Genomic DNA, 24,305 nt, shown 5'->3' on the forward strand with positions numbered 1-24,305 from the left:
CATACTCAGTTGCCAGCCCTCTCCATGCACGCACCTCTGTGCCTCTGCCTTCTGCAGCTCCTGTGAGTCTCAGTGTGCTTTTCTCTTTCCTTCTAGTTGTAGAATTTCCACTCAGCCAGCCTTCTGTGGTTGTGGAATATGTCCGTTTTGTCTTTTAGTTGTAGTTTTGAAATTGTTGTGCAAGGCAGCAGTGTAGGTGTTTACTTATGCCACCATCTTGGTTTCTCACCCCAGGCTTTTTCTTGCAAGTGGCTTTTGATTGGCTTCAATCAGTTTTGAGAGTGCTTTCTTGTGGTGCCCCGAATCCAGGCACATTTTTTTCAGGCATGACATTCCAGTCAAAATCTTGGTTAATAAAACCACAATTGGAAAGTAGTCTTACTGAATTCATGCAAAGAAACATTGCCATGATCCACTCAATAAGAATTGCCAAATTCTAGAGGGATAGGTAGGGAGAAAAATACATAATTTATTAAACTGTTTTAATATACCAAAATAAGATTTATTCTCTTAACTTTTTTGTACTTGGGTGTTGTTGGCAAAGGCACTAATTGGATTTCCACTATTGGCTCCCTGAGTTGGTTGATTTAAGCTATTTACCCTCTGGTTGGGGAGGAAAAATGCAAACCATTTACTCTTTTTTTGTTGTTGATAATCCTCACCAGAGGATATTTTTTCCCATTGATTTTTAGAGAGAGTGGAAGGAAGGGAGACAGAGAGAGAGAAACATTGATGTGAGAGAAAGATATCCATTGGTTGCCTCCTGCATGGCCCCGACTTGGGGCTGGGGATTGAGCCTGCAAATGAAGTACATGCTTTTGACTGGAATTAAACCCAGGACCCTTTGGTCCACAGGCTGACACTGTATCCACTGAGCCAGAATGGCTAGGGTCAAACCATAAATGTCTTAAATGTCCTTGGTTTAGGGAAGATAGGATTTACTAGATGATTGCAGACTGCTTGGCATCTAGATTTTCTAGATGGCTGCAAACTGCTGTTTAAATATCTCAGTTTTCCTATTCTGCTTCTCCTGGCTTACTGGCCTGTGTCATTTATATTACTTCCTTTTAACATTTCTCCCTACAAACCTTCTATAATTTTCATAAACCTTTTTACAACTTTCACAAAATCTCTTACAATTTTAACGTACTTTCTTTTTCCTTTATAATGCATATCTATGCCTCATGCCTTCTATTACCAAACCCATACAATTTTTTTCCAATTTAATTATATTTCTTAACTCTTAGAAACCTTAATTCTCCAGTGATAACCAAAAAGTAAACAACCAGCATTTCTTAGATTGACATTTATAAACACACTCACTTTCAAGAAACACACCTTCAACAAAGCACATTACATTAACAGTTCCAAATCTAGTTTATGGATTTTCTTTAACAAAAGGTAAAATCAGGTGAACTTAAAACTTGCTATATTTAAATGTATGTCATTTAACCCAGCAATGCTTCAAAGCTTTTAAGTTACCAAAGACTTTGGAAAATTATGTATAGGCATATGAAGCTGGAGAAAAGGCGGTGTGGGGCTGGGGGAGAAGCAGACACCACAGCCTGTTCTAGGACTGTAGTTTCCAGGCCACCAGCTACTTGGATTTAAAACTGCCACATTTTCTTTAGAGATAACATGCTAAGGTTTGGGTGATAATGAGTTCAGCTTCTGATAGTAGCAAGACTGTTAAGTGTTTTCGGTTTTACAGTAAAGTAAGTTCTTTGGGAAGGGGGGTGAGAAGGCTCTGAGGTGAGAGCAGTTTTTTAGACCATTAAAGGGGGTGAGAATGCTGGCCTTGGGGTCCCTTCCTCACGCATCATAGAGGGGCCTTGCGAGAAGACCAAAGTTGGGAACCCAGAGGAGAAAGTACCAGTGAGCCCGAGAAAGGAAACTATATCTTGTCTAGAGGAGGGGACAGTCATGGAGGAGATAAGGTGTTTATGGCCTAAGTTAATGGTTTGACTTTGTGGGGTGAGAGTGAAATGAGGTAGGTGACTGTGGTTTGGGACAACTGGGCTTTATGGGGGAATACACGGTAGCCCTGTTGGGCACTGGGATAGAATGAGAAAAGAGTGGATAAAGGGGGTATTTAGTAAGATGCAGTGTAGAGGTGAAGTGGTTAATGGCTGTGAGACTAATCTAACCCCGGAGGGCAAAATAATTGGCCCCAGTGTCAATTAGAAAGGAGATGGGCTTACCTGCCACCACAATCATTACCTGAGGCTCTGTCCTAGTGATGTAAGTCTGTGAGGCCCTATCAGGGCCTGGGCAGCTTCAGTCTTTGGTGGCCATTCCCAGGAGATCCAGAGGGTGGCTTTGCTGGACTGGCTGAGGTCTGACCTGGAGAGGCCAGACTATAGTCTAATTTGCAGTGGCCTTCCCTTCCACACCTTGGACAGGGCCCAGGTGGGGGTCTCAGGTTTGGGCAGGACTGGGCCTGTGTCCCTCCTTGTCCCATTTGAAGCATAGGCCCGGAGGAGGCTTAGCCCCTCCCTTGGTTGGAGGACCGGCACTTCGTTTGGGGTTGTGAGAATAGTGCCTAGGAGCTGAAAGGCCTCCTCCTGGCCTCAGTCTTGGCCTGATCTTGCCTTTGTTTTGGGATTTGGGTCTCCTCATCTCTATTATTAAAGACCTTAAAGGCCAGGTTACGAGGTCTCTTTCAGGGGTTTGTGGACCTGTGTCTATTTTTCAGAGTTTGTGGTGTATGTCAGGGGCTGATTGAGATATAAAATGGGTGTTCAGAAGAAGGGTTCCCCCTGGGAAGGTGAGGTCTAAGGTGGTAAATTTCTGCAAGGCCTCTGTGAGATGGGAGAGGAAGAGAGCTGGGTTTTTGTCAGAACCTTGAGTGATCCTGTTAAGTTTGTCATAGTTGACTGTCTTAGAGGCAGCCTTTTTGAGTCTGGCAATGAAACAGGTGATCATATGGCTATGGAGCCGGCATGCTGGAGAATTGACCTGATAGTCCCATCTCGGATCAGTTTGGGGGACTGCGTCAGCACCAACCTGGTTTGCCACCGTGTCCTGTCTATGGAGGGCATCGGCATAGTCCTGAGCTGCTAGCCAGAGGCACTCCTCCTCTGGGGTTAGAGAGGAGGACAGGATGATGTAAATGTTATGCCAGGTCAGGTCATAGGGTGGGGTCAGGTACTCAGATTCCTTAGTAAAGGTGGTCAGGTCAGTGGAAAAAGACCCAAGACACCTCTCAATCTGTGCGAGGTCAGACATGGAAAATGTGTACTCAGACAATACCATTGGCCCCGGCTACCTCTCGGGAGGGAAGGACGGGGGCTGGAGGCTGGGTTGCCTGGGAATGAGTCAGAAGGGTGCTCGGTAAGGAGGCTGAGGAGGTGGACAAAGAGATGGAGTCTGAAGACAGCGGGGCAGTCGGAGGAGGGACATGAGGTGGATTTGGGGGACCTACAAGGGAACAGAGAACCAAGTGATCGGAAGGGTCAAAGGGAGGGATGAGGGACCTGACAGGTCGGAGAAGGAAGGATCAGAAGCCTCAGGGTGGAAAGGTCCTGCGTTGGCAGAAGGGGGCTTTGAGTGGAGAAGTAGGATTTGATAAGTAGAGCAAGTTTGACAGAGAAGGATGATTGCGGAGTGTAGGGGATCTCTGACCATTTCCCATTGTGGTAACAGAAATTGTCTAAGTCCCAGGGACTGTTAAATCGTAAGTTCCATTCTCGGGCCAGTGTGAGTCACTGTCTAATTTATGTTGTGGCCAGGGAATATTACAATAAGGTGCTTTGGCGGGACCTCTGTGGGAAAGGCCAAGTGTGTTAAGATTACAGAGGAGCCCTAACCAGTTTGGCTCAGTGGATAGAGCATCGGCCTGTGGACTGAAGGGTCCCAGGTTTGATTCCGGTCGAGGGCATGTACCTTGGTTGTGGGCACATCCCCAGTAGGGGGTGTGCAGGAGGCAACTGATCAATGTTAAAAAAAAAAAAAAAAAAAGATTATGGAGGAGACATCCCAGAGAAGTGTTTTTTGCAGGGAGGGGTGACGGAAAAACAATTCCCATGGTGTAAATTAGGAAGAGGATGTAAGCAACAAAGGGAGACCCGGGAGGCCAGGAGGGCGAAGCCAGGAGGACGTCCCCACCGTCTAGTCAGACTCCAGAGAGAGAGGAAAACGGTCTGATCCAGAGGCTGGACTGGAGAAGATTTCTGGCCTAGTGCTAGGTCTTTCTTTGAGACGGGAAACAGCAAATCAGAAATCCGAAGGGTAGCCCTAACTGGTTTGGCTCAGTGGATAGAGTGTCGGCCTGCAGACCCAAGGGTCCCAGGTTCGATTCCAGTCAAGGACATGTATCTTGGTTGCGGGCACATAGTAGGGAGTGTGCATGAGGCAGCTGATCGATGTTTCTAACTCTCTATCCCTCTCCCTTCCTCTCTGTAAAAAATCAATAAAATATATTAAAAAAAAAAAAAGAAATCTGAAGGGTGATCCAATTGTTACTTAACCGGAGATTAAATGAACTGGTGTTGAGTGCAGGGGAGAGGAGATTAGCAATGGGAAGGAGGGTTCCCCATTCCACATCCTCTTTGGGCTGGTTCGGGAGGGCTATAAGGGAGGAAGGCCTAATCAAAGTTGGCAATCATGTCACCCGAGTTGGATTTGGAGATAAGCCCAGGTCGAGCAGCCGCTGCCTAGTGCTCTCTGAGTAGCAAATTCGGGGTGACTGAAGCCTGGGTGATGGCTCCTTTTCTCCGTGAAACCCCCGGGGTTTTTGGCACCAAATATTAGGGTCGCCAAAGAAGAAATGCATCAGGCCAAAGTGGTAAGGGATTATAAATTTATTAGGTCATCTGGAGACCAGATGGGCTGAGCCCCAAAATGGCATCAGCACCCAGGGACTGGGAGTCAGAGATTTTAAAGGACTCCAGGCAGGCTTTTTCTGGCTGGATTCTGGGCAAGTCCAGAGGGGAAAGGTACTGGTCTTAGCAAATGGAATGTGGTCTAAGTGAAAGGGAATGTTGGTTTCGAAATGATCTAAAAGGACAGTTTCCACCCTATCCAGTTTGGCTCAGTGAATACAGCATCGGCCTATAGACTGAAGGGTTCTGGGTTCGATTCTGGTCAAGGGCACATGCCCAGGTTGTGGGCTCGATCCCTGGTAGGGGGCATGCAGGAGGCAGCCAGTCAGTGATTCTCTCATTGATGTTTCTAGCTCTCTCTTCCTCTCCCTTCCTTTCTGAAATCAATAAAGGTCAGTTTCCCAGGGAAGGGGTTATTGATTTGATTATTTGGTCAGACCTAACACTTTGAAAATAGATTTTGCAAAGAATGATTACCTCAGATTTAGGGCAAAGGCCAACTTCAGAAGTTTCCATTGTGTGGTCTGTTTATATTTGGTCATTTCTCATTGATGATGAGATTTGGTTCATTTTATTACACATTTACTTAGAGAATTTAGAAGATATCTACTTTACCATATTACCTCTAGCCAACAAATTGAGTTAGGAATGAGGGTCAGATAGAGGGTTAAGATAATGTATCATATTCTGTTCAAGAGAAAATTTAAATAATTATTTGTCCCTTCTGGTAGGGGGAACAGGAAGCTTACTTCAAAAGAAGTTGTTCTTGCCGGGTGCGGTGACAGCCTGTAGTCCCAGCTACTCGGGAGGCTGAGGCTGGCGGATGGCTTGGGCCCAGGAGTTCTGGGCTGTAGTGCGCTATGCCCATCTGGTGTCCGCCCTAAGTTCGGCATCAATGTGGTGACCTCCCGGGAGCGGGGGACCACCAGGTTGCCTAAGGAGGGGTGAATGGGAGCAGCTCAAAGCTCCCGTGCTGATCAGCAGTGGGAGTGCGCCTCTGAATAGCCACTGCCCTCCAGCCTGGGCAACATAGTGAGACCCTGTCTCTAAAAAATAAATAAATAAAGAGAAAGAAAAAAAAGAAGTTCTTTTAAAAAGTTAATAAGTAGTTCAGATACAAATGGTGTGCCTTGAAATGTTTCATTACTACTTCTGTGTCCTAGCCCCTTTCCAGAGGCAATCAATTCTAAATTATTTTTAAATACTAAATCCTTAATGTTTTAGACCATTTGCAAGCGTCTCTCCATAGGTAAAAATTTTTGTTTCAGTTTTCATGTGTGGAAGTTTGGGCATCAACCTTTAGTATTTACTTTGTGTAGAATCTTTTGTTTACATGTATAAATGTTTGCATATATTTATAAATTTACATATTTATTATGTAAATAAAGGGTGGGGCAAAAGTAAGTCTAGAGTTGTTAATATGGAAATAATACAATAGTTAATAAATAGCAATACAAGAATAAACTGTTTTGTGTACTCACAATTGTAAACCTACTTTTACCACACCCTATATATAATTTGATTCATAAAGTAAAATGTAGTATAGTCAATTAAGAAAACAAGGAGAAAAACATCATCTGATTACCTTAACAGAACCAGTATAATCATTTTAATGTAGAATAATTAATAAAGAAAAATGTAGGTTTAAATTTTGAGCATATAGTAATTCTACATATTTTCTCCCTTAACCACAAGAATTTCACATCGAGCATACTGGATCTATGACTCATTGCTTATGATGGAAATGAATTTCTTAGTAATATTGCTCTTGGAACCAGGAGCAGGGAACTAACCTTTATTGAAGAGAGGAAACTAGAGATTGGAAAAAAAAGTGAGGAGGTTAAATAAGGCTACATATTTTTATTATTCAACTCTGAAAAAAATAAAGGAGGAATAAAGTTGACAAATCAGATTTTGGGTTCTTAGAACTGACTGTTTCTCTTTTTCTTAGTAAGGAATGGATTGGAGGTGTGTACAGGATAAGCTGACATTTGGTTATATTTTGAGGTGGGAATTGGAGGATTTGTTTAAAAAAGAAAGGAAAGGACCTTTTCAAGTCTTGCATTCAGTTTATGTTGGCACCACAATGGAGCTTCGGCAGCAGGGACCAGAGACTCCAAGTCATAAAATGTAAAGGGATTGAATGCTTGCATAGAAGGACAGAAATCTAGCTCTGCCTCAAATAAAAATTAATTTATAAGTCTCTTGGTAGAATCACAGGGAGGGCAATCTCCACATGTTTCTGGAGAACAATGGATGATTGTGGAATTAATGGTACATTACCCAGTATTACTGACTTAAGTAAAATGTCAGTAATAATCTTATTTCTTTTTATCATTTACTAGTGGCCTGGTGCACAAATTCGTGCACATTGAAAGGAAATTAATTAGAAGAAATATTTTAATATCACTATTCGCCCTTTCTCTATAATAGAAGTGTCAACCAAATTCACGATCGGCAGTGACAGATTGAAACACACCTGTTTGATTGGCGCCTCGAGAGCTTTATGTATATAGACTTTCCTAGGATCACCTGGAAGTCGTATTGGTGTGCTTTGTAACTCCTCTGGTCTGTGATAGTTTTGTAGGCCTTCCTTGTTTTTGATGCCCTTGTGCACTTTATAAGGCCCATTGTAGAATTCTCCTCAATTAGGGTTTGATGATTTTTCTCATAATTTGACTTGGTGTTATGGTTTTTGAGACGAATACACAGAGGTGAAGTGCCCTTCTCATCACATCATATCAAAGAGTACATGATATGAACATAACATCACTAATGATGTTTACCTCAATCTTTTGGTTAAGGTAGTGTTTGCTAGGTTTCTCTACTATATAGTTAGCTTCTCTTTCTGTATTCTGTCCTTTAGAAATGAGTCACTAAGTCGAGTCCTCATTCAAGGTTGGGGGAGGAGATAAACCTACTAGTATTTGGAATTCTGTAAGGAAGATGTGTCTCTTTCCTTGTCTTTGGAGTATTTTAAAGCAAGCCACATATAACATGCAGATACGAACATTTTTCTAATTCCTGATAAAAATTACATTTCAGAGGGGTTGTAGCAGTTAAACTGTAGAATTAGGAATGTATGATGAAACTTTCATTGTACTTTGTGTTTTGTTTTTAGGTGAAAGTTCACATTTTAATTTGCATGTTTTAGATGACTTACAGTGACCTTTAAAAAAAGTTTCTTAATTAGCTATAGTTCCTCTTTTGGGAATCACTTTTTTCCTTGGGCCTTACCTATTTCAAAAAAATGTTATACACTTTCTTGGCTATTTTAACTCTTATGTCTCTGAGACACTTGAGATTTATTTACATTTTGCTTACTGGCCCTTAATTTTTTTAAAAAATATATATTTTATTGATTTTTTTTACAGAGAGGAAGAGAGAGGGATAGAGAGTTAGAAACATCGATGAGAGAGAATCATCGATCAGCTGCCTCCTGCACACCCCCTACTGGGCATGTGCCCGCAACCAAGGTACATGCCCTTGACCGGAATCGAAACTGGGACCCTTCAGTCCGCAGGCTGACGCTCTATCCACTGAGCCAAACCGGTTTCGGCTGGCCCTTAATTTTTAATCATCTTTATGGTCTTGTCTTTTACTCACATCTCACTACCATATCATTCTTAGTCCTATTGTAGACTTTTAATTTTTTTTTCCTTTCTGTTATATTTACCTACTGGAAGGAAATTTACTAGCCATTGGTGAAGCAGGAAATAAGCAAGTAAGGCCATCTTAGGCTAAAGTCATGTAATGTTAGTTCCATTCCAAATTAATGTGAGAACTATTGTGGGCTAATCTATCTTATGTTTGGATTATTTGCTTTAAAAAAATTCATGACTGATTCTCCCAAGAATTTTGTGTTAAAAGCACTTTTAGCCCAAGCCATTTGGCTCAGTGGATAGAGCGTTGGCCTGCAGACTGAAGTGTTCCGGGTTTGATTCTGGCCAAAGGCCTGTACCTCGGTTGCAGGCTCAATCCCCACCCAACCATTTAGATGTGTCTCTCTCACATCAGTGTTTCTCTCTGTCTCTCCCCCTCCCTTTCACTCTCTCCAAAAAATCAATGGAAAAATATTCTCTGGTGAGGATTAACAACAACAAAAAGCACCTTTAAAATACTATTTTGAAATGTATTGCCAAAACCGGTTTGGCTCAGTGGATAGAGCGTCGGCCTGCGGACTCAAGGGTCCCAGGTTCGATTCCGGTCAAGGGCATGTACCTTGGTTGCGGGCACATCCCCAGTAGGTGGTGTGCAGGAGGCAGCTGATCGATGTTTCTAACTCTCTATCCCTCTCTCTTCCTCTCTGTAAAAAATTAATTAAAATATATTAAAAAAAAAAGAAATGTATTACAAAAATAGCTAACCTGTTTGAAAATTACTTTTATAATCTGAGATATATGCTTACATTATATTATATTTTGGGAATTTTATTATCTCTAGTTATTAATAAAATATTCCTTCTTTTAGAAAAGAAGTTTAGAATATAATAGTTTCTTAAAAGCATATATTCCAAACCACATATTTCTTCTGTAATACAAGGAACCAAAATGAACTCTCACACACACAAACATATAAACACTTTCTCCCTAAATCTTTAATGGTTTGGAAGACATTTCCGCCCCCCTTCATGTGAGTCCTTAACCACTATGGCAACAAAAAATAGCTCCAAAATAAAAGAGCTGAAGTAAAATTGTCAAAGAAAATTCAGGGTTTGTTACTATCCTTCAGTTCCTCCTGGAAGAAATCAATGTGTTAAAAAATTACAGAAAGTGAAAACACTTTCCAAACAATATTTTATATTATCATTGTTATTTTCTCTTGCCCTGTTGGGATTTTAGATGTATTTTTCTGTGGTTTGCAATTGTCTTAACTCTTTAGCTAATAGTCTGAGAAGGTAGTTAAGTAAAAAGATGTGTGAAAAGAGCCACTTGTTAATCTGGTTTTGGCGCCATCTAGAAGGAAGGGAAGAAAATAACCTATAAAAAGTTCTCAATGTTATTATTATATAACAATGGATTCATAGTCAATAATATAAAGAGCTAAAATCAATGAAACAAAAGGAGTTTCAAAAATAAGAAATATAAATACCAATAAACTTGAAAGCTGTACAGTCTTATTAGAATTAGGAAATAAAGTCAATGAAATATATTTTTTGATCCTGACATCCTGGCAAAAATATTTTTTTAAAATTGATTTTAGAGGGGTGGGGAGAGACAGAAAGCCTGACTGGAGATCGAACCTGCAACCTTGGCACATGGGGATGACACTCTAACCAACTGATCCACCCAGCCAGGGTACAAATTTTTTTTTTTTTAGTATATCCATATATAATTGCACTATAAGTGATAGTAATAGTGATACTGAATGCAATTACTATGCTGTACAATTTGTAATTTGTACTGTGTGCTGTTGATAGAATTAAAATTGCTAAAGACTTTTAGTAAACGCCTTTCCATCTAGAGATTTAATTTTGTTTGTATCCTGTTCTACAGAAATATGGGCACATAAACTTTTCTATAACATTATATTAACAAAAAATTGGAAAGGTCCTAAGTAATCTCTACTAAAGATTTGCTAAAATTGTATGTACATGTTTTGGAGTATTAAAAAGAATGAGAGGTAGAGCTTTATGTATTGAAAGGTCTCTAAAGCTTTTTACGTTAGGAAAAAGCAAGTTGCAGAACATGTATAATATAATCTCATAAAATCCACCAGGATGATACATGTGTATATATAATTCTAAGGGTGTAATTACATATAAAATCACCTGGTATTATTCAGAACAGACTGCTAACTGAGGTGGTACCTCGGGGGAAAGGGAGAAAAACTGGGGAGAGAGGAATGGGAAGGTTGACATTTTTCATTTTACTCTGTGTGCTTTGGGGGATACCACTGATTCCAAGTGATCTGATAAAGATATACATCACTGATAATGTTACTATCTTACTATTTCCTCCAAGGAGGGTTTGGCCTAATTAAGAACCACTTTTAAGAAGTTTATTTCCCAAGGAATCAATTCTCTATATAAGCATGTAGTTCCATAGCATAATTCTAGAAAGCACACTGTAACAAAACTATAGTATCTGTTTTTTCACTCCTTCTAAAGTTGTAAGCAGGCAATTAAATTTGATTCCCCAGTGATGACATAAAGTAAATTAAACCCACCCAGCATGAGCTGAAGTGTTTAAGGTTCTAACAGCAGACAATAACTTAGTTAACAACACTGGAAAATTCCCTCAGCGCATATAGAAACTGGATGACTCGACTGACATATTACAGCCGAACTCTACCAAGAAAGGTTTGTTGTAGTGAATGGAGAAAATGAACCGGATCTGAGGGATATGGGGAATTGTATTTGTCCTCTCAGCATACAGAGTGCACTATTTTACTACTTTTCTGGGTTGAGAGTTTAGGAGTTGATGGTTTGAGAGATTTAAACGTATCCACTTATTTTGTGCTTTATGCTGCCTGAAACGTCACCTATAAACTGTTGCTTAATTTAGGCCAAGATTGGTATCACACATATTAATATAATGGGAAAATACTGATACATAAGTTAGATGCTTATAATGGAAATTTTCAAAGTAAAATTATGTAGGAATATATATTTATACCTATTAACTTGAATAATTATCAACAGTTTCATCTTTTTTTCATCTGTGCCTATATTTACTTCACTACTTCCTCTCCTAGATTTTTTTTTTATTTTGAAGTATTTTTCTGTGCACGTTTCATATTTTTATGACTTAGGCCTTTTGTAACTGATAGTAATAAAGATGGTTGTCTTCAAGGGTCAAGCCCATGCCTGTGGTATTATTTAACACTAGAGGCCCAATGCACGAAATTCATTCAAGAGTAGGCCTTCCTTCCCCTGGCTGCCGGCACTGGCTTCCCTCTGGCACCCGGGACTTGGGCTCCCCTCCGCCCACTGGCAGGCACCCAGGACTTGGGCTTCATCCGGAAAGACATCCGGAAAGATGTCCGGTCTAATTAGCATATTATGCTTTTATTATTATAAATTGTTCTCACATTAGGGATGTATGTTGGGGAGGTGAACACTCCTCTGAAATGTGAAAGGCAAAAGTATTGTTTTTATTTATTTATTTAAATGTTTTTATTGATTTTAGAGAAAGAGGAAGGGAGAGGGAGAGAAATACTGATGTGAGAGAGAAATACCAGTCGGCTGCCTCCTGCACATGAGAAACATCGATTGTCTCCTGTACCTACCAACTGAGCCACACAGGCCAGGGCAGAATCATTGTTTTAGATTACTTACTGTCCAGAGCCTCTTCTAGGCTGATTTACTGGGATTCTGATTAAGTAACTCGGTTCTGTCTTGCCCTGGATAGAGTAGCTTCATAATGTCTCGGCATCAAGGGATTTAAATGTGGGGTGGGATTGGTTAAGTTTTTTGCTTAGCTGCTGGTGTGCTGAGATCCTAGCCAGAAGAACTGTTTGCATTCTATTTGTTTAAAGTACTATTAAGTGGAAACTCTTAACTGAAAACTGAATAATACTTAAAACAGCTCAAGTTTATATGAAGAAAATTCCATAGAAGAATAACACTATTGAGGAATGTCTTATTTATGAATATATTTTCTTATTTTATTGGAAAGGCTAATTAAAACTGATGTATACTTTAAAATTCTAGTTGATTTATGTGCTCCTGGCATATATAGACACAGAGAAAATAAACCTTGGCAAAAATCAGTAAATATTTATTCATTGCTGTGGCTTACTCAATGAGGGAGGTGTTTACAGACAGACTGATGACTAAGATCGGTTCCTGCCCTTAAACTGTGTGGGTTTAAAAAAAATTTTTTTTAAATGGGTGATAACACATCTCCCTTTCTTTATAAAAGTCAGTTTGCTAGTACAGTAATTCCTCACTTAATATCATTGATGGGTTCTTGGAAACTGTGACTGTCAGTGAAGTGATGTATAAAGAAACCAGTTTTCCATAGGCTAACATATAAATAAGAGTTAAGTTCCTATGGCATATTTCTGGTCACAGAAACATGACCAAACTACTATATAAAGACACAAAACACTTCTAATATTAAACATTGAAATAAAAGTGAGCTGTACAGACATTTAAGAAAGATGAATAGCCCTTGCCTGTTTGGCTCAGTGGATAGAGCGTTGGCCTGTGGACTGAAGGGTCCTGGGTTCGATTCTGGTCAAGGGCACATGGCTCGATCCCCAGTAGGGGCGTACAGGAGGCAGCTGATCAATGATTCTCTTTCATCATTGATGTTTTTATGATGTTTCTCTTTCCCTTTCTCTTCCTCTCTGATATCAATAAAAATATATTTTTAAAAAAGATGAATAAAAACAAATAAGATAATTTAAAAATATATATATTTTATTGATTTTTTACAGAGAGGAAGGGAGAGGGATAGAGAGTTAGAAACATTGGTGGGAGAGAAACATCAATCAGCTGCCTCTTGCACACCCCCCACTGGGGATGTGCCCGCAACCAGGTACATGCCCTTGACCAGAACCGAACCTGGGACCCTTCAGTCCGCAGGCCGATGCTCTATCCACTGAGCCAAACCAGTTAGGTCAATAAGATAATTTTCTTTTCTAGCCTGCTTATTCTACTTCAGGATGGCGGGTGGCCAGAGCTTCTCTCCACAACTCAGGGTGCAAGGCTGGAATCCACCCTGGACAGGACACCTTTCCGTCTCAGGGACAGACACACACACACACACACACACTCTCACTCAGACTGGGAAAATGTAGACACGCCAGTTCACATGACATGCACATCTTTGGCATGTGGGAGGAAACCTACGCAGACATGGGGGGAGCTTGTACAGACAGTGGGTCCTGCTGGGGGTCAATTTTTTTCTTCTCATCAACATTATAACAAAACTGTTACTGGAGGACCTACTGAACTTTCTTAGCATTTCTGTGTTTAGAGGCTCCAGAACTGGATAGGTATTAAGCCCTTCAGTATTTGAATTTCATTTTTAAAAATCTTAGTAAAATATCTTTTAATTTTAACTGACATTTTATTGGCCTGGGGAGGCACAGATAGGGAGGAAGGAAGGACCAGTATTTGTAAGTGGACACTTGCTTATATCACACCAGCAGTCTGAGCCCTTTTGTTCCCTTATGGACAATTTGAAAAGATAGTTGAGAAACAAGCTTTCAAGGGTGACTTTATGTATAAGGATGGATTATATTTACTTTCAGGGTTTTCTGTGTTGGATATATATAGTCAGTTCTCTAACATGAAGGCTAATCAATTTTCAAAGAAAGGTGTGGACACAGAGTGGCCTCAGACAGAACTAGGAAGTAGTCAGAATTGATATTTGGTGTTTCCTACTTCTGGAGAGTTAGGCTTTTCAGCTCAGGTTATCTCTGACGCCACTTACCCTTTCAATCCCTACTTATCCTTACTTCAGAAAACAGATGGGAAGTAGGTTATCCTGATTGTTCTACAATTGATTTCATCTCAGTATTAACTTAATATTTCCCCAAATCATCACATAGAAATCTGCCTCATACTTTTCAGCAGCTGTAAAGGATGTACTTATACTATCACTTATTTAATCAGAACCACGGGGATGAACACTTTGCATTATCATTAAAAATTTTTTTTCTATTTGTTGATTTGAGAGAGAGAAAGTTCTATTTGTTTTCCCACTTATTTATGCATTCATTGATTCTCCTATGTGCTCTGACCAAGATTTGAAACCATAACCATGGTGTATCGGGATGACATTCTAACTGAATGAGCTACCTGGTATATAATTCATGTAAGATTAGTACTAAATTCATAGATATAGGTTATTAATAAATATGAACTAAAAAAGACTATTTTGAATTGTACAATATATGAAATTTTCATAGCTCAAGAGAAAAAGTAACTCTGAATGGTAGTCTTACAATATTTTTTCCTTCTTCTAGATTTAAACAGTCAAGTTAAATCAAGCTGGGTAATCATGGCAGAAGGAGGATTCGATCCCTGTGAATGTGTTTGCTCTCATGAGCATGCGATGAGAAGGCTGATCAATCTGGTGAGATGAACAGGACAGTCCTATTCAGAACTGAACTGTACTGCTTCTGCTCTGTTTTTGTGAAAAAGTTACGGAAAAATTTCCATCTGATGGTCACTAAAATTATTTCATAATTGAAATTCCACAGTGTTGTAAGTTATGGTTAAAATACTTACCAGCAATTATTTTATTAAAGATAAAAACAAATTTCTTTATTTATGTTAGATTTATGTTAGTGAAATTCCCCATCATGGTTGGGTAACATTCTGTCTATAGTCATTAGCTATATGGAGCTTGTTTACCTGATAAATTGCTGTGAAGTCAGTTTCTGTTAATGATGTAGTTCAAATCCTACTCCTTCAAATGGCATGACAATAAAAATCTCTATGCAAAGCATTTCAAAATCCAAATTATTTAACAGAGGCAGATTTCTGACCAACATACTTTGTTTGGATAGTAGTCTATAGACTTTGAAGGAGATTTGAATTCTGGTGTTTTTAAGATTTTCCTGACCTATAAGCTTAAATATGGGCTATTTATGCATTATACTTTATACTTTTTATGTACAAAAGAAGAAATTTAACCATTATTAACAATAAAGCATATTGTTATGTTATACATTATAACATTTTGTTGTTTTAGAATACTCTTATACAGAGGTATATTGTCGTTGGCCAGTTAAAGGCAGGCACCAACATTTGCTCAAATATTTGAATTGTTGGTAGTTAATAAGGTTTTCTGCTGACTTGGTGTCTATATATAGTGACCAGAAGTGTATTTCTTGTAAATGATATTTCTTTTAGAATCAGCATATACGAGACATATGATCCTCAAGAATGCCTTAGAGAGAAAGCAATAAACTAAGAACTTACAAATTAAATCCTACTCTTGTGGATATAGAAATATAATGGCAATGTAATATCTGTGATAACTTGATATAAAAATAGATGAGTCTGAGGAAAGAATATTTTAAAAAATACTTTCTCCTATGTATTCATGAAGTTAAAGAGCTGATAATTTTTATTTCTAAGTTTAAATATAAGGCAAAATTTTTTTTCAAGTTACTGTGATATTAGGAACAACTTTTAGGTCATCTTTTACTCTGTTCTTCTAACCCCATAGCTAATGCAGAAACAAATCCTTTAAGCTCAAAACATATCCTTAAAAACATATCCAGAACCTAGCCATTTCTCACACCTCCAATGCAACATCCTGGTCTAATCTATAATCATCTCTTGCCTGGATTATTAAAATTAGCCTCCTTATAGGTCTCCTCTTGCCATACCCCACTCCCCTCAGGTTCAGTCTCACTACAGCAGCCAAAGTGATCTATTTTTTGATAAATGATAAAGGAGTGGGAAAAAGCTTTCCCAAAAGAATGTGACACTCTAAATCTCAGACAAAATATAATTCAAAGCCAAAACAATGATATGGAACACGGGAATTATATTGGCCAAAAAATCCCAATTCATCAAAAAGATATAAACCTTTATGTCCTGAACAACAGAGAATGCAAAAACTACTAGAAATACAAAAAGAAGTGTTTTAGAAGTATCTGAGAAATGCTAGCGAAAACCATAGAGATGCCTTTGGAAGTTAGAGAGAGAGGTGGGCAGGTCAGTATATGTTTGTAAGTGCATAGAAGAGGTTCCAAGGATATACCTCAGACTCCTAAAAGTTACATTGGGGAGAGTTTGAAGGAAGTTGGGTGCTATTTTAAGTCCATAGAAAGCATCTAATGTAGGTTTTCCTTTCACAAATGAGGAAACTGAGATAAGGGAGGTTAAGTCACTTTTCCCAGGTGTTGGAGTTGACTAGAGGGTGGCAGGCGATTCTCAATCTGACAGCTTAGCTCTAGGCCCTGCCTGCTTCTTTAGTACCATGCTCTGCTCCACTGCCTGTTGATCTCCTTCAGGCATTTAAAAAGCACTATATTTGAAATCAAGATGGGGGGTGGGGGGAAGGGGGACATCTGTAATACTTTCAACAACAAAGATAAATTTAAAAATAAGTAAATAGGTAAGTCCTGGGATGGAAAGAAAGAAAAAAAAAGGAAGGGAAGGGAAGGGAAGGGAAGGGAAGGGAAGGGAAGGGAAGGGAAGGGAAGGGAAGGGAAGGGAAGGGAAGGGAAGGGAAGGGAAGGGAAGGGTCCTGGGTTTGATTCTGGTCAAGGGCACGTACCTCAGTTGCAAGCTTGAAGGGAAGGGAGGAGGAAAGGAAGGGAAGGGAAGGGAAGAGAAGGGGGAAGGGGGAAGGGGGAAGGAGGAAGGGGAAAGGGAAGGGAAGGGAGGAAGGAAGGAAGGAAAAGGGAAAGGAAAGAGAGGAGAAAGACTCTTTATTATATTTTTATGTTTAAAAACTTGTGAATATGCCCTAGCCGGTTTGGCTCTGTGGATAGAGCTTTGGACTGCTGACTGAAGGGTCCTGGGTTTGATTCTGGTCAAGGGCACGTACCTCAGTTGCAAGCTCGATCCCTGGCTCTGGTAGGGGCATGTGCAGGAGGCAACCAATCAATGTTTCTATCACATTGATGTTTCTCTCTTGGTTTCTCCACTACCCTTCCACTTTCTAAAAATCAAGGGAAAAATATCCTCGGGTGCGGTTTAACAAAAACAAAAAAACAAAACAGAACAAAAAGCTGTGTGAATGTATTGTCTATTCAAATAATTAATTTAAAAATAAAACTTTGTAAGCACCTTCAAAGGTATTAAAAGCAGTACAGTTACATACAAAAATTTGTAATTATAGACTTTTTCCATTGGAGAATAAAATTTTTGAACGTACTTTTAGGTGATTTGAAAAGAAAATACAATATTTTACAGTGTTTGGCTTTTCAATAATTCTAATAAGATTTTCTTCTCTTTCACCTTCTTTTGATTTCTAAACTGGTAGAATTTTTTCTCATCAGAATGTAAAACATACATATAAAAATAGAAAAAATGTGTATGTCTCCTAAGGCTCAATGATACAAATAGCAATTCAGACTCTTCTCTACTGCCTCATCAGTACTTACGTACGTTTTGATTACTTAGTTAAGTAAACTGTGCAACAAAGAATATAAATCTGATTTTCATTCATTTTATTGTCTATCTGCAATATGGACTTTACAGTAAATGGTTGTATCTCTTACTATATTTATAGGAATGTTTTAAAATGATACATTATAAACAGCATTTAAGTTCAAGGTTGATAACACTGCAGTACAAAAAATGCTCAATTTGGGGTGCTGGTGACAAAGCTTTACTTACTTTCTTGGCATGTCTCCTTCCTGTGACTTAATTTCATCACTGAGTTACGCAAGTGTTAGACTGTTCTTAATGCAGTAGTATTTTGCCAGGTGCTTCTATGCTTCTGTTTGTCTCAGGAATGCTCAAAAACATTAAAAATGGAGGTATTGCCCAGCCAGCATGGCTCAGTGGTTGAGCATCAACTTATGAACCAGGAGGTCATGGTTCAATTACTGATTGGGGCACATGCCCAGGTTGCGGCCTCAATCCCTAGTGTGGGGTGTGCAGGAGGCAGCCAATCGATGATTCTTTCTCATCATTGATGTTTCTATCTCCCTCTCCCTCTCCTTTCCTCTCTGAAATCAATTTTAAAAATGTTAAAAAAATGGAGGTATTATCTGACATCCTATCCTATATAATAAAAGCCTAATATGCAAATTGTCCCCTCGGGCGGTCATTCGACTGGGAGTTTGACCGCTTGCTATGATATGCGCTGACCACCAGGGGGTGGCGCGGAACATGGTGGGCATCAGTGATGCAGTGCTGGCAGCAGGCAGCAGTGGAGACACTGCTGGCCCTGATGGGCCCCGACGAGAGCGAGACCACGGTGGCATGGTGGGGCAGGTGAGAGGGCAGCGCCACGCCATGGCGGAGTGCCAGGCGGGGCTGCAGGAGTGCCAGGCGGGGCACAAGCTGGGGCCCAACACCTGCAGGCCACCCCGAGGGACCCCACCCATGCACGAATTCGTGCACCACGCCCCTAGTTACAGATATTTTTCTATCTTAGTCTGATACTCTTCAAATACTGCCTAATAGGACTCAAAAGGTGTAGGTATGAATATATAGTAAGTCTGTTTTAATTAAAATTAGTTATCTTTGTCATGTTACATGTAATTCTGTGTTTTATTACTTAATATGGGAATATACACAGTGATAAAAAAGGATTTTTAGTGATGTTGTAGAATATGTAGTAAGATGCCAACATAAAACCATAATCTAATTATAAGTTATTCTTTTATGTTGTCTAGTATTTTTTGTGCCCCCTCTGAAGTCAGTACTCTTTTTTTTTTTTTTTTTTTTAAAGAGGTATTTATAGCCGAAACCGGTTTGGCTCAGTGGATAGAGCGTCGGTCTGCGGACTGGAAGGTCCCAGGTTCGATTCCGGTCAAGGGCATGTACATTGGCTGCGGGCACAATCCCCCATGGGGGATGTGCAGGAGGCAGCTGGTCGATGTCTCTCTCTCATCGATGTTTCTAACTCTCTATCCCTCTCCCTTCCTCTCTGTGAAAAATCAATAATAAATAAATAAATAAATAATTTAAAAAAAAAAGAGGTATTTATAATTACTGTATCTAGTTTGGGGTTTTTCCTTTTATTTTTAAAAAATTTATTTCAGAGAGGAAGGGAGAGAGATAGAAACATCAATGATGAGAGAGAATCCTTGATTGGCTGCCTCTTGCACGCCCCACACTGGGGATTGAGCCCGAGTCCACAACCCAGGCATTTGCCCTGACAGGGAATTGAACCATGACCTGCTGGTTCTTAGGTCGATGCTCAGCCACTGAGCCATGCCAACTGGGCTAGTTTTGTTTTGTTTTTTAAAATATTCATATTTCCTTAAACCATACAAACTGCCTGGAGAGGGGCTTTTTTCTTTTTCTTTTCATTTCCATTGAAGCCATTTGTAAACTTATTCTAGCTTCATCCTTTTCTGCTCCCTTGCCACCACCTCCTTCTCATGTTTTCCTGACTGTCTGTCTCTTAGTATATAGTTTCTTGTATAATGATAGGTGTTTCAGAAAGAGAGAACAGATGGATTTAGAAATGTGAACTTGAATTATGTTCTGTTTTTCCTATTCTATGTTGTAATCTAAGATTTGGAATGCAGATAATCCTTTTTTTTATTTTTGCTTGCTTGTTTTGAGCTCTGTATTTCAGCTCTAATCTAAATAGTGTAATTTAAACTTTTACATCTTTAATTTACTTAAATGTGTTTCCGTATTAAAGTACTTATAAGCATGTGATCTGGAAGATCCTTGGTCAGATTCTTCTATATGGCCTGACAGCCCTGTGAATTGTGACTAATGTTTTCTGTACTTAAAGAAGTCATATTAAGACCTATTGGCTTTTACCTGGAAGAAAATGTGGGCCTGAAAATCTTCTTAAGAAACTTCTCTATCCAGCAAATATATCTACTACTAGTATATTTTAATTTTTATAAAATATAAGAATTGATATAAACCATATATGGGAGGAACCAAGATGGCGGCATAGTTAAACAACTAATCTGCTGCCTCACACAAAAATTTCAAAAATACAACTAAAAGACAAAAACGTCTACCACCCAGAACCACGGGAAAGCTGGCTGAGTGGAAGATTTACAACTAAGAAGAGAAAGAAGCACAATCGCTGAAAAGCTGAGGTACAGAGGCACGCGAATCGGGCCGGCGGCGGGCGGCTGGGTGCGCGGCTTTTCTTCAACCCTCAGGGAGACAAGCTCCCGATCACTCTGAAATCCAGTTTCTGGGGACACTCGGGGGACCCAGGCACCTACGGGGAGAAGCTGGACTCTCGGCCATCGGGTCGGAAAGTGAGAGTGACTTTTTTGCAGTGGTGCGCCCAGCAATCATTGTTTACTGCGCTGGAGCGCGGGGCGCAGGGACTTGGAAACGTGGAAAGGCAGAGACGGCTGACGGCAGCCATCGCCGTTGGCCACGCCCCAGCCTAGTGACGCCCTGAGACCCCACCCAGCCCTGAGGCCCCGCCCCGCACATTCTACAAACCCGCCCCGGCTCCACACAGCGGCTTTTGCATATAAATGGCCTGTTCTGGAGCAGCTTAACCAACTGCAGCTCCAGTCAGACTGCTCCAAAACCGCCCAAGCAAAGGAGGAGAAAACTAGCCCTTGCTGTAGCTCCTGCTGGGGGACACACAGTACACAAGGGTACACCAAGAGTGTCCACCTCAAGTAACTGGGAGGCTGACCCGTTGAACCAATAGGACACCTAGTACACAAAACTACCCTACCAACTTAGGGAAGCAGAGAATATGAGAAGGCAAGGAAACAGATCACAAACCAAAGAAATGGAGGAGAACAAGCGACTGGACATAGAGTTCAAAACCACGGTTATAAGGTTTTTCAAGAATTTCATGGAAAAGGCCGATAAATTCCATGAGGACCAACTAGAAATTAAACATACACTGACTGAGATAAAAAATATTATACAGAGACCCAAAAGCAGACTAGAGGATTGCAAGAATCAACTCAAAGATTTGGAATACAAAGAGGCCAAGGACACTCCTCCAGAGAAGCATGAAGAGAAGAGAATTCAGAAAGTTGAAGATAGTGTAAGAAGCCTTTGGGACAACTTCAAGCGTACCAACATCAGAATTATGGGGGTACCAGAAGAAGAGAGAGAGCAAGATGCTGAAAACCTATTTGAAGAAATAATGAACGAAAACTTCCCCCACCTGATGAAAGAAATAGACTTACAAGTCCAGGAAGCGCACAGAACCCCAAACAAAAGGAATCCAAAGAGGACCACACCAAGACACATCATAATTAAAATGCCAAGAGCAAAAGACAAAGAGAGAATCTTACAAGCAGCAAGAGAAAAACAGTTAGTTACCTACAAGGGAGCTCCCATACGATTATCAGCTAATTTCTCAACAGAAACCATGCAGGCCAGACGGGAGTGGCAAGAAATATTCAAAGTGATGAATAGCAGGAACCTACAACCAAGACTACTCTACCCAGCAAAGTTATCATTCAGAATTGAAGGGCAGATAAAGAGCTTCACAGATAAGAAAAAGCTAAAGGAGTTCATCACCACCAAACCAGCATTATATGAAATGCTGAAAGGTATTCTTTAAAAAGAGGAAAAAGAAGAAGAAAGATAAAAATTATGAACAACAAATACATATCTATCAACAAGTGAATCTAAAAGTCAAGTGAATTAAAAACCTGAGGAACAGAATAAACTGGTGAACTTAATAGAATCAGGCATAGAATCGGAATGGATTGATAATTCTCAGGGGGAAAGGAGTGTCTGTGTGGGGAGTATGGGAAGAGACTGGACAAAAATCATACACCTATGGATAAGGACAGCGGGGGGGGGAGGTAAGGGAAGAGGGGGGGTAGGAACTGGGTGGTGGGGAGATATGTGGGGAAAAAGGAGAAACAATTGTAATCTGAACAATAAAGATTCATTAAAAAATAAATAAATAAAAATTAAAAAAAAAAAAAATAAACCATATATGAATATGTTCTTTTGAAAAAAAGCAACCAATGTATTAAAAGTAAGACTGAACTCCTCTGTCACTTCTCCAAATCTCGCTTATTCCCTACTTCCCTAGATGAATTTGATGTGCATTTTCCCAGATCTTTCTAACAAATATATATTTGTATACTTCCCTGCAATTCAATAATAGTATTTAGCATTTTCCATGTTGCTACAAAGTCTTTTTAATCATATGATCAACTTACAAGCTTTATTTTAGTCAGTAAAGGAAATTTTATTGGACTTCTTTCTTAAATCTTAATGTTTTTAATCACTATCATCCAGGCACTGGAAGACTTAGGCAGTCTTCCTGCGGTCGAGTTTGTTTTATTTAAAAGACAAAATAACTATTGTGTGTCCTCATGGTACAAAATTCACACAGTGCTAAATGTAGAAAGGGAAAGACAAAAAATCTCCCTGTGCCCCCCAACTCTTTATTGCCACTTTATCAAATTTGAACTATTAACAGTTTCTTTTATATTGCTCCAGTTATTATGGCTGTATAAAAAATTATCCCAGCCCAAACCAGTTTGGCTCAGTGGATAGAGCATTGGCCTGCGGACTCAAGGGTCCCAGGTTCGATTCTGGTCAAGGGCATGTACCTTGGTTGCGGGCACATACCCATTAGGGAGTGTGCAGGAGGCAGCTGATCGATGTTTCTCTCTCATCGATGTTTCTAACTCTCTATCCTTCTCCCTTTCTCTCTGTAAAAAATTAATAAAATATATATTTTAAAAATTATCCCAAAACTTAATGGCATAAAACTACCTTTTATGAAGTTCACAAACTGTGTGTCTGGAGTTCATACAGAGCACAATGGAGGTGGTTTATCTGCTGTACAGTATCTGGATTCTTAAATGGAAGACTCAGGCTGGGAGCCAGAAGCATCTGGAGGCTTTTGCTCACTCACTGTCTGGCAGTTGATGCTGATGGGCAGCTAAACCCTACTTAGTACTGTCAGCAAGAACACCTACATGTGGTCCTTTCACGTGGCTGTGTGGCTTCATCACAGCGTTGTGGCTTTGTTCCAAAGAGAAGGGGGAGGGAGAGAACCAGGCAGCAGCTGGAAACTTAATGATCTAGCCTAAGTCACATACATACACTTCTGCTAAACTCTTGGTTATAACAGTCACAAGCTTGCTCTTAGGTTCAAGAGCAGGGGAAATAGACTTCGTTTCTTGATGGGGAGTGGCAAGATTCTGGAAGACTGTGTGACTGGTAATAGTGCTGTGGCTATTTTTAGAAAATGTAACCTGCCACATATATCTTTCTAGAAATTTGTTTTACATAGGAGGGATTACTGTATAGTATGTATACATTTCTGTAACTCCCTCCCCCCCTACTTCATATATCTTTCCATATTAGCAATATCTTAGTTCAGGCTGCTTACAAACAGAAATGTATTTTTCATAGTTCTGGGTTAGAAGTCCAATGTCAGGGTGCCAGCCTGGTTGGGTTCTGGTGAGAACCCTCTTCCGGATGCAGACGGACATTTTCTTGTTGCATCCTCACTTGGTGGAAAAGAGGGTGAGAGAACATTCTGGGGGCTCTATTATAAAACCACTAATCCCACTCATGATGGCTCCACCCTTATGACCTAATCACCACTGAAAGTCCCCATCTCCCAATAGGGGGTAGGCATTTCAACATACAAATTTTGAGGAGACCACACATTCAGTCCAAAACAGCAAATCAAAGTCAGGCTCATTTTTAGAATTTGTTTTTTGTGTATGTGTGTCTTTTTCTTGGCCTTTCTTTTAATAACACATAAAATATGTGAATATCTAAATTATTATCACATGAAATGATACAGAAATATAGAGCAGAATGTCCAAGTCCCTCTCCCTATTGCCCACACCCCCTCCCTCCATTCCACCTCATGACCTCAATTGCTTGCTTGGCCGGAGCTTGCATTAAGTTTGTGGACTTTCATATGCCTATATATTTATGTATATGTCTTTATA

At 39.9% G+C, this 24,305-nt stretch overlaps 1 protein-coding gene across 2 annotated transcripts in view; it reads left to right on the forward strand.

Moving 5' to 3' along the window:
* SMIM14 (small integral membrane protein 14) overlaps positions 1-24,305 on the forward strand; it is a 56,108-nt gene that overhangs the window by 13,402 nt on the left and 18,401 nt on the right. For both annotated transcript variants that reach the window (XM_054729451.1, XM_008140231.3), the window contains exon 2: positions 14,745-14,854. In XM_054729451.1, the coding sequence (XP_054585426.1) occupies positions 14,780-14,854 (75 nt within the window). In that variant the 5' untranslated portion in view covers positions 14,745-14,779. The remainder of the gene's footprint in view (positions 1-14,744; positions 14,855-24,305) is intronic.

Source organism: Eptesicus fuscus, chromosome 2 (assembly GCF_027574615.1).
Source record: "Eptesicus fuscus isolate TK198812 chromosome 2, DD_ASM_mEF_20220401, whole genome shotgun sequence".
Taxonomy (NCBI): Eukaryota; Metazoa; Chordata; class Mammalia; order Chiroptera; family Vespertilionidae; genus Eptesicus; species Eptesicus fuscus.